Here is a 17,458-nt window from a genome sequence, read left to right as displayed (position 1 = left end):
CCCTGCTCCTCCCAAAACAATGGCCATCTCAACTATGAATCTAGTATGAGTATAGCTGCCCCCACCAGACACTCTTTGGTCATGGCAGTTTTCATTTTCTAGCTGTTATGTACAGATCTGCTCCCGACTATGTTTGGTTCTAAGAGGTAGCTCCCATCAGTAACAATTTAACTCATCAGCTTCAGTACCTGTTTTTTAGCAGCTTCAATGTATAATTCTTGCCTCCCACAGTCAGTGCGTACTGGGCATGCTCTGGATAGTGTTTCTGCAAACATAAGATTCAGCAACAGTTAATATCTTTGGTGTGGTAACAGTTATTCCTGAATTGTGTCATAATCATTATATCAATTATAAGAACAGTCACAACTGCTAAACATAGTGGTGCTGAAACGAAAAGGGGTTAATCATAGCCTAATGAAGCATGGCTTAGGAAAGAGATATTAGTCTTCTCTGAGCTTCACAGAGCTGTCACTAGCCTATGTGTGTAGTAGGAGGCTGGTTTCAATCAAGAGCATAGGAATGCATGTCAAACAATGCTGGGTCACATGAGAATAAGCAAGAAGACCGCAGCAGACTATACAATCCATTTGTAGCCATTCAAATAGTATAATAAGTCCCGGCTAGTTTTATCTATGTTAAGGGGAGATTCCACTTAACGGTATGTTAAATAAATACTATAAAACATATTTTAATACTGCACAAGCCTTATTTTAATGTAATGCTATTAAGCATTTTCATCCCATTTCTATTTACAGACAGCTATAGATGTCCAAAACTGACTGCAATCAGACTGCAATATTTACAGTTAACGAGTTGAAAAAGCCCAATAAAGGAAGATATCATTTTTTTTCTTCTTGTGCCAACTGTAAAATACAAGTGATCCTATCTACTGATGATTTTTTTCTCTCTTTAGATCAGGGCTGGGCCTAGGCAGAGGCGAGAGAGGCTTCAGCCTCAGGGCACAGTGTAGGAGGGGGAGCACAACTCACTCAGCACTCATTACCATATTGTGTTTTAGCAAAGAGACATAAGAAACAGGGATACATAGCAGTGACTGTAAGCCAGATAACTAGAGATTAAGGTGTGTGTGTGTGTGTGTGTGTGTGTGTGTGTGTGCGTGTGAGGGGGGGGGGGGGGGGAGTTGGGGGCCCTGGGGTGCCTCTAACTCTAATAGTAATCAGTGTGTAATAGCCGTGTTGTGAGAGATCGGGCAAAGGGACACTGATTCTACTAAAAAGGAGAATATCGCTTTACATGTATGCTATTTTGCCAATGTATGCTGGTTTGTTGGTGCAGGGGGGAGGGGCAAGGAGCTGCGCATGACCAATCAGTTTTCAGGCGGCAAGTGAGGGGGCGAACAATACATTGGTTGCTTGTGTATGTAGCTTTAAACACTTTTTTTTTTAAACAATTTTTTTGGGTTGAAAAATTACTTGGCTTCCCTGATATGCCAAAGAACTTTATGTGAGTAGTCAATAAGATCTAAAACATTAAAGTGCTACAAGTGTTACCCTGAGCCTATCAATTTGTTTCCCATACGGGGCCATATGCAATTAACTTTTTCACCTGGGTTTTCTCCTTGGTAATATTTTCAAAATTGTCAATAAAATCCCTTTTAACCACTTCCCAACTGAGGGGTTTTACCCCCTGACCACCAGAGCAATTTTCACCTTTCAGCGCTCCTTCCATTCATTCGTCTATAATTTTATTATTACTTATCGCAATGAAATGAACTATATCTTGTTTTTTTCGCAACCAATTAGGCTTTCTTTAGGTGGGACATTATGCCAAGAATAATTTTATTCTAAATGTGTTTTAATGGGAAAATAGGAAAAAATGTGGGAAAAAATTTATTATTTTTCAGTTTTCGGCCTTTATAGTTTTTAAATAATGCATGCTACTGTAATTAAAACCTATTAAATGTATATGCCTATTTATCCCGGTTATAAAACCGTTTAAATTATGTCCCTATCACAATGTTTGCCGCCAATATTTTAGTTGGAAATAAAGGTGCATTTTTTTCAGTTTTGCGTCCATCCTTAATTACAAGCCCATAGTTTATAAAGTAACAGTGTTATACCCTCTTGACATAAATATTTAAAAAGTTCAGTCCCTAAGGTAACTATTTATGTATTTTTTTAAATTGTAAATTTTTTTTTTTTATTTTTTTTTTAATTACAAAAAAAAAAAATTGGGGAGTGTGGGAGGTAAGGAGTTAATTTTTTGTGTAAAACAAGTTTATTTGTGTGTAAAAAATGGTTAGGGTGTAGTTTTACTATTTGGCCACAAGATGGCAACATTACAAATTTGTTTCATGCGACCTGCAAGCGTCCTTCCGGACGCTTGCAGGAAGTAGAAAGAGGCTGGGACTTTGTTATTTTTTCACAATGATCGCGCTGCTCAGCCGATTTTCCCGTTCGTTGATCTCTGGGCGAGCGGGCGGCGGCGTGTTTACTAGCGGCGGGCGGCGTGTTTACGAGCGGGAACGCGGACAGCGGCGGGAGTGCGCAGAGTACGGATTTCTCCGTCCCTGGGGGTGAAAGGATGGAAAAAGGAGAAATCCGTACGCGCGGGGGTAAAGTGGTTAAATCACCAGCATGCAAGAAAATACTCAAAATTAATTTGATAGTACTTTTTCATAAACTTTTGGGTACTTTTTCAATTGTAAAATACTTAAAAGTTATTTTAAACAGAATATGAAAATTATATCATAGGTGATAACTCAGGTGAAAAAAATAATTGCATATGGGCCACTGTGTAAATATGCTTTCTCCATGAATGTCACACTGTTATGGAAGTCACCAAATTGAAGGTTCAATATTACTGATTCAAGGATGGCATGAAACGTATTTACTTTCTAGGGCCGTAAATTCAGTATATCCAAAATATTTGTTTGTCACTCAGAAACCAGTACTACATTTTGTTCTGGGAAACCAAAGTAAATTATTGACAACATTTGGCATGATGCATCTAAGCATAACATTTGCTTCTTTGGCTCTTTAAGCTAGGTACACACCTTCAACTTTGATTGGTCAACAACTGGCCAATTTTACCACCACTATGAAGTATGAGGAACAACAGATTTTTGAATACTGGGAGGTAAACCCTCATACTGCATGGAGGTGGTAAAATACGGCAGCGATTGACCAATCAAAGTTTAAGGTGTGTACCAGGCTTTAGTCTCATGTTGTCTATGACTGCCACAATATAGCATCTCCTTAAATAAGGGGCATGTCATGTACTTTACAGAGCCACACATTTATAAGATCTCAGATATGTTTTATTGTATAACAATACAAATCAAAGTGCTTCCTTTGAAATCTCTTTAATATTCAAAGTAAACAATGTCGTTTTTCGGGAGGGAGTAACCGGGCTTATGACCAGACGGCTTGCATTATCTGTTGGCTGGACACCCCTCCTTTACAGTATGAGTCAAGTCCCAAGGAGCCCAAGTTATCTCAGTGACATGAAATATGCTGTGAGTGAGAAGTAAGGGGAGGGGGCTGAGCCAGATCACAGGATGAACTTTGTCTCCACAGAATGGTTTATGGGTTAGGTTATGGGTAGGCTACTTCATTTGTTATTTCTGTAGACAGAAAGTTCTCTTGCCGTACCATTTTTAGAATTAACTCATACAGTCCCATGACTAGACTTCTGCAGCTTGCCAATACATACTGGTGGTACAAAGATTTTGTGTGAACATTAAAGTCAAATCGTGCTAAATTTCAAATACATAAAAAGCCAAAACTGAGTGCGTAACATTACACACCTGTGGTGGGCCGAAATTGCGCATGTGCAAAATTTCTCATCGAAATTCGCAATTACACACCGTAATCGTAATGCAAAATTTCAGAGAAAAATGTAATATCGTATCTAATAGTAATATTTCATAATTTTGCGTAATTTTTGCGCAATTTCGCAAACTTTTATGCTGACTGGCAGTTAATAGCAAAGCCCCCATACTTGCTATTGCTACCAAAATTGCTACATCTGTTAAGAAGAATAGTGGGTACAAGTGGAAAAATGTGAAATTTTTCAAAAAGACCTTGTTGTTTTTGAGAAAATTGATTTTAACCATTTAAGGACCAGCGGTCTCTGGGCACTTAAAGACCAGAGACCGCTGGTCCAATCCCAACGGAATCCCGACGAATCGCCGCACATACCCGCCGCAACCGCCATCATCGCCTCTCGCCGAGACCCTTAGGACATAGACTCTACTGTCTCTATGACGGCAGAGTCATGTGAGCCGGTCAGGAGCCACTTTCATTGGCTCCTGACCCTGTTTTTCAATGTAAGCCAATGGGAGCGGCTTACATTGAAAGACAGGGCCAGGAGCCAATGAAATCGTCTCCTGACCGGCTCACATGACTCTGCCGTCATAGAGACAGGCAGAGCCTGTGAGATGCGGCGAGAATCGTCGGGTTTGAGCGGCGCGATCGGCAGGTAGCGGCGGAAACGCGCTGCGGACAGTGATTGAGATCTACGCCCTGCCAGCCAGGAGCCCACCAAAACAGGGCGTAGATCTCAATCACTGCGGTCCTTATCTAGTTAAAAGTGCAAAGAAAAATGTTTTTTAAACTGTAATTTTTCAGTTTTAAATACGATTTTCTCTTTGCATTTTTAAAATCAATTTTCTCAAAAACTACAAGGTCTTTTTGGAAAATTATTTTTTTGACTTGTACCCACTATTCTCCTTAACATATGTATCATTTTGGTGTCAATAGCGTGTATGGGGGCTGTATTACGCAAAACTACGAATTACTATGCGAAATCAATTGAATTTACAAATCGTGATTACGTATAGGTGTAATTGCGAAAATGTACGTAATGTAATTTTGCGTAATCGAAATTTGCGAAATTACGATCATCACTATTACACACAGCTCTGTGAGGAACTAAGACATAAACAACTACCTGAGTCCCATGCAAGTCCCTCTTTTCCAAGACTTGATGTAATCTTTGGGGTGTCACCGTCTCATATGTCTTAACATGGGGGAGTTGGACCACTTCTGAACATCCTACATAAAAACAAACATCAATGCATACACAAAGAAAACAGCTACTTAAATAACTGCATTACAATTGTCCAGTTTCTCCCATATAAATTCTCCTAGGAAAGAATCATGTTACTAATAAGTTTATGACTGGATGGTAAAGATCACATTATCACTTCTTTCCTCTTATTTTATCCTACGCAAAAAGTGATGCGTTATCACATGACCATGATCAGCTAAAGGCAAACGGATTACATTTGCTGATTTATTATAGGTAAAGATCTGAGACTTGAATCTATGTTTACTGCAGACATCTAATGATATACAATAGGTTGTATTTTTTTACTCACTGCAGGGATGCAAAAATTACTGTAATTTAGAATTTAGGAGCCACTCTATTCAATCCAGTAGCTGACAGGATATTTTAGGAGCCTGCTCTTTAGACGAAAGTTATTAGAGAATACAGCAGATGTTAGGGGTCAGCTATGATTTTTGAAGAAGCCCTGGAAGCCTACTTTGTGGAACTTGCCCAGCCCTACATGTTTGTACTTGGGTATATATATTGGTTTATAGTGATTTTAAGCCCCACAGAAATGAGTTTTATTTTATGAATAGTGTGGTAAGCTGTCAGAAGATATTCTAGATCTTCACTGCTCTCGTGTCCTTATAATTATATCCATCACTCCCTGCACAGAGAGGAAGTTGGAAAATGACTTTATAGTGACAAACACAGAAACAAATAAAGCATTTCCGTAAAGTGGAAAAGAGTTACAAACCGTAACCAGTATTTACTGCTTTCCCTCATTTCCTGTCTCCACCCTGGTATAATGCCTCTGGCTCCAACAATGCCAACATATTTTTCAGCATCTGCTGTAGGGGCAAAGAACCCATGCCAAGTACACTGTTACTTATAAAATGATTTGATTTAGCTGCTGGTAACACGAGGGAAGCGATGCAATACAATTGAGGGGCAAAAAGTTCAGAGTATACATAAAATGCTTCCCAGCCCAGTTATATAACTCCGCAATTGGCACCAACACCTGACCATAAGCAGATCATAACAATGATATAGCAGGTTCTCTTGCAAGCTCACAAAGGCAGGGCTCTCTCACCTTTTTGCGTCTTGATTTTGTTACACATTTATTCATATTCATTTTGTCACTGTTATTACCAATTCTGTACTTTGTACCGATTCAGTATTTTTTACGAAAACCATATTTTATATATTGGTGTATACCACTGTCTGTATTATTTTGTACCCCATGTTTGTTTCTAACTTAGTACAGCACAACTGAATATGAAGGTGCTTTAAAAATCAATAATAATAATAATAATATCAATAATAATGTGCTAATTAAGCTCAAAATTCCTTTAGGTTTGCTCTCTGTTTATTTCTGTCCAAGTTTCCAGTTATGGACATTGCATTTTCAAAATCAGAAGTTCTTTCAGTCCCTATATTCGATTGGATGGATTATTCCAATATGAACTTTTCTAGTAAGAAGGGAGAGCAGGTATCTTCCCCTTGCCACCAGATCGCAACAAATTGCCTGTCTTTAGTTATCATAACTCAGCCAAATAACTTTTTACAATGGGTGAACATATTTCAGCATTTCTAAATATTTCACCTCCCTAGGTAACTACAGTGTTCTCCCTAGAATTTTTTTTCCAGCCGGGTGGCATGAAAAAGTAGCTTGGTGGGGCGATATGAGAGAATGAAGGGCCAGAACTTCTTGGCTGAACTCTGCTTACAGCAGAGGAGGAGGTGAGCCGATGACAGCCGGGTGCTCACCAAAACCAGCCGGGTGGAGCACCCGGCTAAAAGTGCCTGGGGAGAACACTGAACTATAAGTGGGTATAAAAGTAACCCTAGCACCTTCTCACACATAACAAAATCAGCTCAGATAGCTAAAACAAGAAAAACATTGTAGCTTCTTTTTTTGCACTACTCAGGCCAAAGGCACAGGCCTGATTATCTATAGCTCTCCCAGGCTGGAGAACACTAGATAACTACCATACTAGTGATCCTGCAAAACCGGTCCAGACTCCTTAAAACTTTTTCTGCTATTAGTTGGCAAAACTCCACCTGATTCAATTGGCCTATAATGAAAGTTGCCAAAAGGTTTGTGAAATAACATACCCACACTTTTAGGACCTTGCATAGAAGTTGAACATTTTTCGGCAGGTGCATAGAGATACTGTTGTATAAAGAAGCAAAGAAGCGTGCACCTTCCGTCTCTGGGTTTATTTCCGCATTGGTGACAATTCCGTAATACAGTGATTCATCATATTCATTAAATGGTCAGTGGTCTGCAGCGTGACCAAGCGTCAGGAGACGCGAAACGGCCGTCACTATACCACCTACTACCCACCACCCACCTCCACTATGACGACCCACTCACTATAGGATACGTAAGATCTATCATGCACGATGTTTATACGCAATATTTAATGAATATTATGAATCACTGTATTACGGAATTGTCACCAATGCGGAAATAAACCCAGAGACGGAAGGTGCACGCTTCTTTGCTTCTTTATACATATGTGATTGGACTCTTTCTTCAGGTGTTTATGCGGAGCACACGCCTCGTGACATATAAATGAAGTGCATATAGTGCGGCTCATAGGAAGTTGTTTGTGCAATTCATGCTGAGGACCATCATCCTATATATGTGGGAAGTGCCACACAACAGCTTCTTTTCCTTCAAGTGACTGCATAGAGCAGGGGTCTCAAACTCAATTTACCCGGGGGCCGCAGGAGGCAAAGTCAGGATGAGGCTGGGCCGCATAAGGGAGTTCACGTGTCCCCGCCGCAAAACGAGGGCTGCAGAGCCCCCAAATTGCCCCGGGGGCAATCCGCCGGCATTTCCTGGAAGGGGCAGAGCTTTCAGCTTCAGCTCTGCCCCTCCTGACGTCAATCGCGGCGGATCGCCGCCTCTGCCCGCCCACTCTAAACATAAAAAAAAAAATTGGGAAAATAGGAAAAAATGCCAGGAATCTTCATACAGCCATATTACGGCTGTATAGCGATACCTGGCCAAAGCGCTGCGGCTGCGTATGGACCCCCTGGAAACTCTGTCAGGAAATGTATTGCTCTTTCTTTTGATACATGTAAAATTACACTACCGTTAGGCTTGCTACTAAAAGTGACATTTACCGCATTTAAAAGTATACTATTTTCCTTCGAAACTTTAAAATCGATTTTCTCAAAAACTATAAGGTCTTTTTGAAAAATTGTTTTTTCCTCTTATTCCTAATGATCTCCTTAACATATCCTGCAAATTTAGGGTTTCTAGCATTTAAGGTGGATTTGCTATTAACCATTAAAGTCGGCGGGTTTTTAAATGTGTATTTTTTTCCTTTGCAACTTTAAAATCGATTTTCTCAAAAACTATAAGGCCGATTTGAAAAATTTTTTTTTCCTCTTGTAGCCACTGGGGGCCCCTACAAGCTCTGGGGCCTTGGGGCCACAAAATATTGTATCGCGGGCCGCAAATGGCCCGCGGGCCGCGAGTTTGAGACCCCTGGCATAGAGATACTGACCTCATGAGTGTCACTATTCTATCAGTAATCCTCATTATGGTTTAATATGATCCTAGAAAGAAGTTAACAAATGTGACCTAAGAAGCAGATACTTTGAAACAAAACTTGAGTTGTGGCTGGTTTCACAATAGCGACACGCAGCACCATAAAACATGGAATCTATCCATACCAGTGTTTCCACAGTTTCATTGCAACATTAGTGTGGTGTCAAGATTGCATAGTAATTCTGCATTTGGAGAAATTACTATTTTGCTCAAGGACACTCAAGGAGCACAATGCCGAACAAACGTGAAGCATGATTGTCAGTGTGAATACAGTCATTGAACCTTATGTGTTCATTTTTACTGACTTTACCCGATTGTTCTCCTGGCAATAGCAATGGGAGGGGGGATGCAGGTTTTAAACCAACCTAGCCAACTACACACATGCAATTATTGTTGCTCATTGGGGATCAGGGAAACAATCCCTTCAGTATAGTATTGTTATTTATAGAACACCAACATATTCTGTAGCACTGTGCAACGTGCAACACATACATAAAAAGGGAGCATAGATACATGAGCAGTTCAGCATACTGTACAATCAGGACAATCAGGGACACTAGTTCAGATACATATAATTGTTGTGTAGTTTGAATAACATCACCAATACTGATAGATCTTCAATTGATAAATTGCACAGAAACAGGAAACAAAGGGGAGGGGGTCCCTGCCATTACGAGCTTGCAATCTAGAGGGTGGTGGATTTGAGACACTGGGTAGTAGACTAACGGGTTAGCAGATGAGGCAGTGTGTGCTTGGAGCATGAAGGATAGGCTGTAGGAGAGGGTTCTGAAGGAGAGGTAACACTTGTGAGAGGAGGTGACCAAGCTGGACACAAAGAGGGTCTCTTAGGAGGAGTGAAGGTACCAGGATGGATAATATCTGGATATTAATAAGGAAATGTATGGAGGGGATAGCCTACATAGAGCTGTGTATGATAGTGTTAGGAGTTTGAACTGGTTCCTTTGGGTGATTGGTAGCCAATAGAGGGATTGGCAAAGAGGGGCAGTATCAGAGGAGATGGAGGAGAGGTGGATGAGACAAGCAGCAGATTTCAGTAGGGACTGGAGAAGTGTTTGGAGAGGAGTTTTTGGTAGGCCACAGAGTAGGGTGTTGCAGTAATCAAGATGAGACTGTACAAGCATTTTAGTAGCCTCTTGTGTAAGGAAGGGAGGAATTCTGGAGTTATTTTGGAGAGCAGCAGAAAGAAGTTCATGTGTTAATATATCGTTGAAATGAGAGCTCAAATTCCAAATTACCCCCCAGACAGCAAGCTTTAGGAGTTCAGGTTATTGTGGTGTTTTCTACATTATTTGTAACTATAGGTGGGGGAGCAGAGAGAGAGACAGAGGAATATCACAATCTCTGATTTGTTCATGTTAACTTTGAGGAAACATAATAACATGAATGCAGAAATAGCAGATAGAAAGTCTGGTACTAGAGATAATAGTGTACAGTGATACATTTAAGTGTCATCAACAAAGGGATGATACTGGAAACCAAAAGAGCGTATTAATTGTCCAAGGCCTTAACCACTTCAGCCTTTAGTATTTTTTCACCTTATGCATCCAAGCAATTTTCACCTCCCATTCATTCGCTAATAACTTTATCACTACTAATCACAATGACATGATCTATATCTTGTTTTTCCACCACCAATCAGACTTTCTTTGAGCGGTACATTTTGCTAAGAACTATTTTATTCTAAATGCATTTTAACGGGAATATTAAGAAAAAAAATGGACAAATTCTTTATTTGTCAGTTTTCAGCCATTATAGCTTTAAATAATACATGCTACCATAATTCAAACCCACGTACTTTATTTGCCCATTTATCCCGTTTATTACACCATTTAAATTATGTCCCTATCACAATGTATGGCGCCAATATTTTATTTGGAAATAAAGGTGCATTTTTTCAGTTTTGCATCCAACACTATTTACAAGCTTATAATTTAAAAAATATTAGTAATGTACCCTCTTGACAAGCATATTAAAAAAGTTCAGACCCATAACTATTTAGGTTTTAATTGTAATTTTTTTTTTTTTATTAAAATTTTTATTTAAGTATTTTTGGGTGTGTAGGAGGTAAACAGTTAATTTTAAAATGTAAAAATGTCTATTCATTTTAAAAAAAAATGAATGTAGATGTAGTTTTACTATTTGGCCACAAGATGGCCACAGTCAATTTTTTTTTTTTTTTTTTTTTTGCTTCTTGTAAGCATACTTACAGGAAGTGAAGAGGGGATGTGAAACAGAATGATCTCATCTTCTCCATAGAAGCCAGTAACAGGAACTTAGATCAATGTGTAGGGATTTGGTGAATTAGTGGACACACACAGATGCAGAGGGGATAACAGGTAACAATTTGGTACATATATGAGCTATGAGACTTCCTGCTAGTGCACTGTATATTACATGGCATGTGTATGTTGTCACAACCATGGCAGAGGAAGTAGGGGGTGTGTCATTGCATCAGTGTACCTAGTCCTGTGGGTTCCATCAGAATTTTAAAGTAGGGTCCTATGATGCCTATAGTCACCCTTTTGGCTATCACAGCAAAGCTGTACAAATATATGTGAAATTTAGAAGCCAACAGGACATTTTTGAATGCAGTTTCATCAACAACAAACAGCAAAAAACATGAATGTTAAAGGACCACTATCGCGAAAATTATAAAAATGTAGAAAAAAAATGTAAACACATACAAATACGAAGTACATGTCTTTGAGAGTAAAATGAGACATAAATTACTTTTCTCTTTGGTTGCTGTCACTTAAGTAGGTAGTAGAAATCTGACAGAACCAACAACTAGCCCAGTTCCTTATGGGGGATTCTCAGGGTTTTTCTTTATTTTCAAATGGCAGTTACTGTGCCCAACTGCCAAAAAAGTGTGCAAACAGGTAGGGGGGAGGTCTGCATCTTTATATAAATCAGAGGTTGTCTTTTTAGAAATAATAAAGGCCATGCAGAGAATCCCCCATGAAGAGATGGACTAGTCCAAAACATGTCGGTTTTGTCAGATTCTACTGCTTACTGTAAGTAACAGCAAAATAGGAGAAAAGTAATTTATGGCTCATTTTACTCAGCAAGAAACATACTCCTTATTTGTACGTGTTTACGTGTATTTTAAATTTTGTTTATGTGTTTACGTGTATTTTTCGCAATAGTGGTCCTTTAAGCACTAGCAGTAAATTTAAAGGACACCTAAAATGAGAGTGATATGGAAGCGGCCATATTAATTTCCTTTTAAACAATGTGAATTGCCTAGTTGTCTTTTGGTTCTTTGGAGGTTGCCATATTTATTTCCGTTTAAACAACGCAAATTATCTGTCTGTCCTGCTGATCAATAGGCATTCAGATCAAATGTTTGACTGAAAGGGCAGCACGGTGGCGTAGTGGTTAGCGATCTTGCCTTGCAAGGGGTGGGTCCCCGGTTCGTATCCCAGCCAGGTCAACATCTGCAAGGAGTTTGGATGTTCTCCCCGTGTCTGCATGGGTTTCCTCCGGGTACTCCGGTTTCCTCCCATACCCCAAAAAACATATAGATCGGTTAATTGGCTTCCCCCAAAATTGGCCCTAGATACATACACTACACTAGACATATGACTATGGTAGGGATTAGATTGTGATCTCCTCTGAGGGACAGTTAGTGACAAGACAATATACTCTGTACAGCGCTGCGGAAGATGTTGGCGCTATATAAATACTAAAATAATAATAAAAAGTTTTACTGGATTTACAGCATGCTTGTTTCAGGTAGGTGATTCAGTCCACAATGATCAACAGGATACCAGGCAACTGGTATTGTATAAAAGGAAAAAAAATGGCAGCCTCCATTGCGCTCTCAATTCATGTGTCCTTTAAGAGCACACCGGCTTTCTGACTTCCAGGATTTGCTAGTGTTTGTTGTTTTGTCACCATCTATTAAGTGACATTATTGCCACAACTAGTAATGGACTAACACAAAGCTCTAATGTCACCGTTCACTATAAAGTTGGCTGCATCTGGTGACTCCTTGCTGGTGATGTGTCACAGGCTGATGAGGAAATCACCCATGAGCCACAGCATCCTCCATCCTGAAACATTAAAGATATTCAGCAAAGCTGAAGAGATCCAGCTGATAGAATATATTCCCAATCCACCATAATGGGCATGCTTCATTAGTCTTCTTGTCCACATAGTCACCAAATCTCTTTAATAACCTCATATATATTATTTTTTATGGACTCCGTAGAAAAAAAACCCTTTGTGTCACAGGCTGAACAATAACAGGTACAGCTCTTTGATCATGACCATTCCCCCACTCTCATGGCATCTTACCAGTCAATATAAATCAAGTGAAAATAGCAGAATATTGCAGTTGTGGGAGGAGGAGAGAGCATTATACATTGAAAGTACAGAACACAGAGATAAAGTCTACAGATACAGAGAAAGTCTCTTGCACAACACTCCAGCAGGAAGTGATGTGAGGCTAAATTGTTCATCCAAAATAGGAAACATAATCCAAAATATAGAACACAAGTTAATGAATGTTATCCTGTCAATCATCTTCAGTACCCAAACTATACTTGCCAGGGATTAATGACATTGTATTGATGTAAATTCAATAAGGGAATGTGATATGGCTTTGCCTTCGGACCCTAAAATAAAGAAAAATGACAGAGATAGGACTCAGGAGAGAAATAGCAGAAGTTGGGGTGGAGTGAACAGACACAGCTCAACACAGAACTTGAGACAGAAAAGAAGGGAGAGAGACATGGAAGACATGACAGGGGTGATAAGATGGATAAAATTCGAATATATTCATTCTGGTCTGAAAATGTGGAACAGTCAGGTACCAAATTACCCTCTGCCCCGTTCACCCATAGTCCATACAAAGGCATGAAATCACTAAAAGCAAATAGACACCAAAATGCATATGTGTATTTTTTACAAACAAAAACTCCAGTAAACATATCAAATAAACCTAGATAGAGGAACTTTCATACTAGTAACAAAATAATCAGTGAAAGAGGGAAATTATATTTTACAGGAAAACAAGAAAGAATGTAGCGACTAGAGACAAAAATCCAGATATTACAGAATAATCGCCATTCCATGTACTAATCTGTACTGATACTGCCATCCCCATTGTATAGAGAATAAATGCATATTTATAGAGGAAAACGATCCCCCTAGAACGCAGCGAAACATAAATGTTTCTGAAAAAGCAATTCCTCTACACTATATTCCACAAGATATACAGATGGGCAGCACACAGTGGAAGAGTTAAAAAACGGGAAGGACAAAATGCATATTTCCCACTGTAGCTCCAGGCATGGGACTTGCAGAATGCAATGTATATTTAGGCACAGTGAAGACGAACAGCTCCGAGGCTGCTCCTGTAAAAGTTTGCCATAGCAGGAAGAAAAGCTATAACATGCCGAATAGAGATCCACTCACCCTGCGCAGCCCACAGAGCTAGTAACAAAAGCACGCATCCCATCCTTCCAGCGAATCCAGCCTGCTCCCGACACCCACTGAAAGGACCGCTGACTATATCAGCCCTCATTTGCATTCATGCATATGTTAATTAAGGATGCCCCTGATTGGATGCTGCTTGGATCAGATAGCGGCGCACCTCCCTGCGTGAGTCATGCTGCTGTTGAATCATCATTTTGAGGAAATGAGGTTTGAGGAAAGTAGATTGCTCTCAGCACGGGAGCAGGGTCACTGCCAGTCATCCATATATTATTGTTAGGTAGCGGCTGCAGTTATGACCTGTCCGGGAACCGGTGTATGTGTGTGTGTCACAGCCAGGGGGAGAGAATAGAATTACATATTGAGGAATATATATCCTATTGGTAAAATGATACACATGCTGCAAACGCAGGTGCAAATGCGTGTATCTATTCAAGGCGAAATTTTACATAGTTACAGTGCTGCCCACAATTATTCATACCCCTGGCAAATTTTGACTTAAAGGGATACTTAAGTCTGATGAAAAAAAATACTTTTACTCACCCTGGGCTCCCCTAAGCCCCCTGCAGCTGAACGGTGCCCTCGCCGTGTCCCCCCGATGCACCTGGTCTCGCCGGCAGCCACTTCCGGTTTGGCCGTCACCGGCCGACAGGCTGGCAGCCGCGTCCCCGGCCGCAATAGCGCCCTCTATAATGCTATTGCGGCCGGGGACGCGGATAATCAGCCGCGTTCCCAGCCTGTCGGCCGGTGACGGCCAAATCGGAAGTGGCCGCCGGCGAGACCAGATGCATCGGAGGGACACGGCGAGGGCACCGTTCAGCTGCAGGGGGCTGAGGGGAGCCCCGGGTGAGTAAAAGTATTTTTTTTTTCATCAGACTAAAGCTGGCCACTAACGGTCCAATTTCTAGCGAAAAATCGTTCGAGTGATCAGAAATACTGATCGGACGAAAAATCGTTCACTACACCATCAACTAACCAATCATTGCTTCCTATCTATCACGAACACCAAGAAAATCCAAATTTTCGTTCGACGAAAATTCATTCGGGCGACATTTTTTTCACTCGTTCATAATCGATTGTGTCCACCAATGGAGATTATTTACAACCAATCAGATCAGAATTTCTGATCGCTCGAACGATTTTTCGCTAGAAATTGGACCGTTAGTGGCCAGCTTTAAGTATTCCTTTAAAGTTACTTTTATTCAACCAGCAAGTAATTTTTTAATGGGAAACGACATAGGTGGCTCCCAAAAGATAATAAGATGATGTACAAGAGGCGTTATGGTGGAAAAAAAATAGTTGTCAGTTTTTATTAAAATTTGAGCAAAAGTGTCCAGTCCAAAATTATTCATACTCTTTACAAACTGTAACAGTTAATTTGGAACAGCTGTTTTAATCAATTCAACAGGTTAAAAACTGCAGCTCTTTGCAGTTGGTTTGTGGACAGTCATGGCTAAGACAAAGGAGCTCATTGAGGACCAGGGCCGGCCTTAGGTTTCACTGCGCCCTGAGCGTAACCAGATTTATAGGCAGATCCCCCCTTGGTGTATATAGGCTACTAGTCTTGCAGGCAGATCCCCCTTTAGTGTATATACAGAGGACAGATCCCCCCTTAGTCAGTGGCGTAGCTAAGGAGCTGTAGGCCCTAGTGCAAGTTTTATATTGGGCCCCCCCCCCCAGCACTCTATGCATGACAATTGATACGGTGCACCAAAACCTGCCAATGGCTACTACAGTGTCAGAGGTGCAAGAAGGGGATGGGGAACAGTTTGTTAATGATTACCACTATTCAAAGTATCTATAGAAGTAATTATTACCAGCACAATACCAATAGAGATACTGTGGTTGAGGGAGGGCCTCTAGGGGCCCCTCTGGCCCAAGGACCCCGATGCGGTCGCTACCTTTGCAACCCCTATTGCTACGCCACTGCCCTTAGTGTATATACTATATACACTAAGGGGGATCTGCCTATATACACTAAAGAGGGGATCTGCCTACAAGACTAGTAGCCTATATACACTAAGGGGGGATCTGCCTATAATAGGCAGATCCCCCCTTAGTGTATATAGGCTACTAGTCTTGTAGGCAGATCCCCTCTTTAGTGTATATAGGCAGATCCCCCTTAGTGTATATATAGGCTTAGGCTAGGCTACTACTACTAGTTGCATATCACCCCCCAAGCTTAAAATAGGATAACAAGCATATACTTCCCCTTAGTGTAGGTAGTTTGGGGAGCCTTACGTTTGCTGGTCACTTAGATGGAATTTCTGGCACAAGAGGAGATGATGGCCAGCAGCCAAGTCTCATCGTCTCTCACTTAGGGGGAGAGTCACACAGGGCAGGGCAGCTGGCACACGTGCTGCGCGCTTCAGCGCTCCATGCCTGCTCCATCCATCCTATCACGGGATTCCAATAGTCAGCGCTGCCCGCAGCCGTTGCTGGTCTTCGCCCCCATCAACCCCAGCGGCACCAGGGGGCGGAGTCGGAGCCAGATGCAATGGACCAAGCCAGAGCCCGCAGCCACAGCAGCACAAATTAACATATGCGGCCGGGTGGCAGGAGCGCCCCCTGGAAGCTGGCGTTCCGGCGCCCTGAGCGATCGCTCCGGTCGCTCAGGGCGAAGGCCGGCCCTGGTGAGGACCTGCAGCTGCGCATTGTGGCTGCTCACAAGTCAGGAAAGGGCTACAAGGCCATTTCTAAATGTTTTCAAGTTCCAGTAGCTACAGTGCAAAGTATTATTAAAAATACAACATGTTCTGCACTGTGGAAAATCGACGAGTTTGGAAACCAAAAGTGACACCTGTGCTGGCCAGGAGGATAGTGAGAGAGGCGATAAATAGAGATGGCCCGAACGTTCGCAGGCGAACGGTTCCCCGCGAACTCCGTGGTTCGCGATCGCGGCGAACTGGGAACTTTTCCGGAAGTTCGGTTCGCCCCCATAGTGCATCATGAGGGTCAACTTTGACCCTCTACATCACAGTCAGCAGGCACATTGAAGCCAATCAGACTACACTCCCTCCTGGAGCTCCCCCCCCCCCCCCCCCTTATAAAAGGCAGGCAGGATCAGGCAGTGGACTCACTCGTGTACCTGCAGTAATTAGTGAAGGGATTGCTGCAGACTCTCATAGGGAAAGCTTAGTTAGGCTCTTGTAGGCTTGTTAGCTTGCTCCTGGCTGATTGTCATTGCTAAAAAAGCACCCCTCAACAGCTCTTTTGAGAGCCAATTTTGTTCTTATGATCTTTTTTTTTTTTTTTTGTGTGGCCCACTTGCATTATATACAGCCCTGTCAGTCAGTGTCACTGTGCCTGTCTGTGTGTGACAGGTGCACATGTAACACCTATCACTGCATATACCTACTACCTGTTGTTCACTTCAGTGCACCCACCTACCTACGTGAGCGCATGCAGTGTCACTGT

The 17,458-nt window shown here is 41.4% G+C and overlaps 1 protein-coding gene across 1 annotated transcript in view; it reads right to left on the bottom strand.

Annotated features, from left to right (window-relative positions):
• Positions 1-14,087, bottom strand: part of ADAM8 (ADAM metallopeptidase domain 8) — a 70,613-nt gene extending 56,526 nt beyond the window's left edge. Inside the window, exons 1-3 of the mRNA XM_068255359.1 lie at positions 14,024-14,087; positions 4,915-5,018; positions 189-265 (exon numbers count right to left, since the gene is read on the bottom strand). Coding sequence (XP_068111460.1) covers positions 189-265; positions 4,915-5,018; positions 14,024-14,066 — 224 coding nt within the window. The 5' untranslated portion in view covers positions 14,067-14,087. The remainder of the gene's footprint in view (positions 1-188; positions 266-4,914; positions 5,019-14,023) is intronic.
• Between the last annotated feature and the right edge of the window lie 3,371 nt (positions 14,088-17,458).

The sequence above is a fragment of the Hyperolius riggenbachi genome, chromosome 10 (assembly GCF_040937935.1).
Source record: "Hyperolius riggenbachi isolate aHypRig1 chromosome 10, aHypRig1.pri, whole genome shotgun sequence".
In the NCBI taxonomy this organism is placed as follows: domain Eukaryota; kingdom Metazoa; phylum Chordata; class Amphibia; order Anura; family Hyperoliidae; genus Hyperolius; species Hyperolius riggenbachi.
The sequence above is the reverse complement of the archived record's forward strand: the minus strand, read 5'-3'. Positions and strand labels throughout refer to the sequence as shown.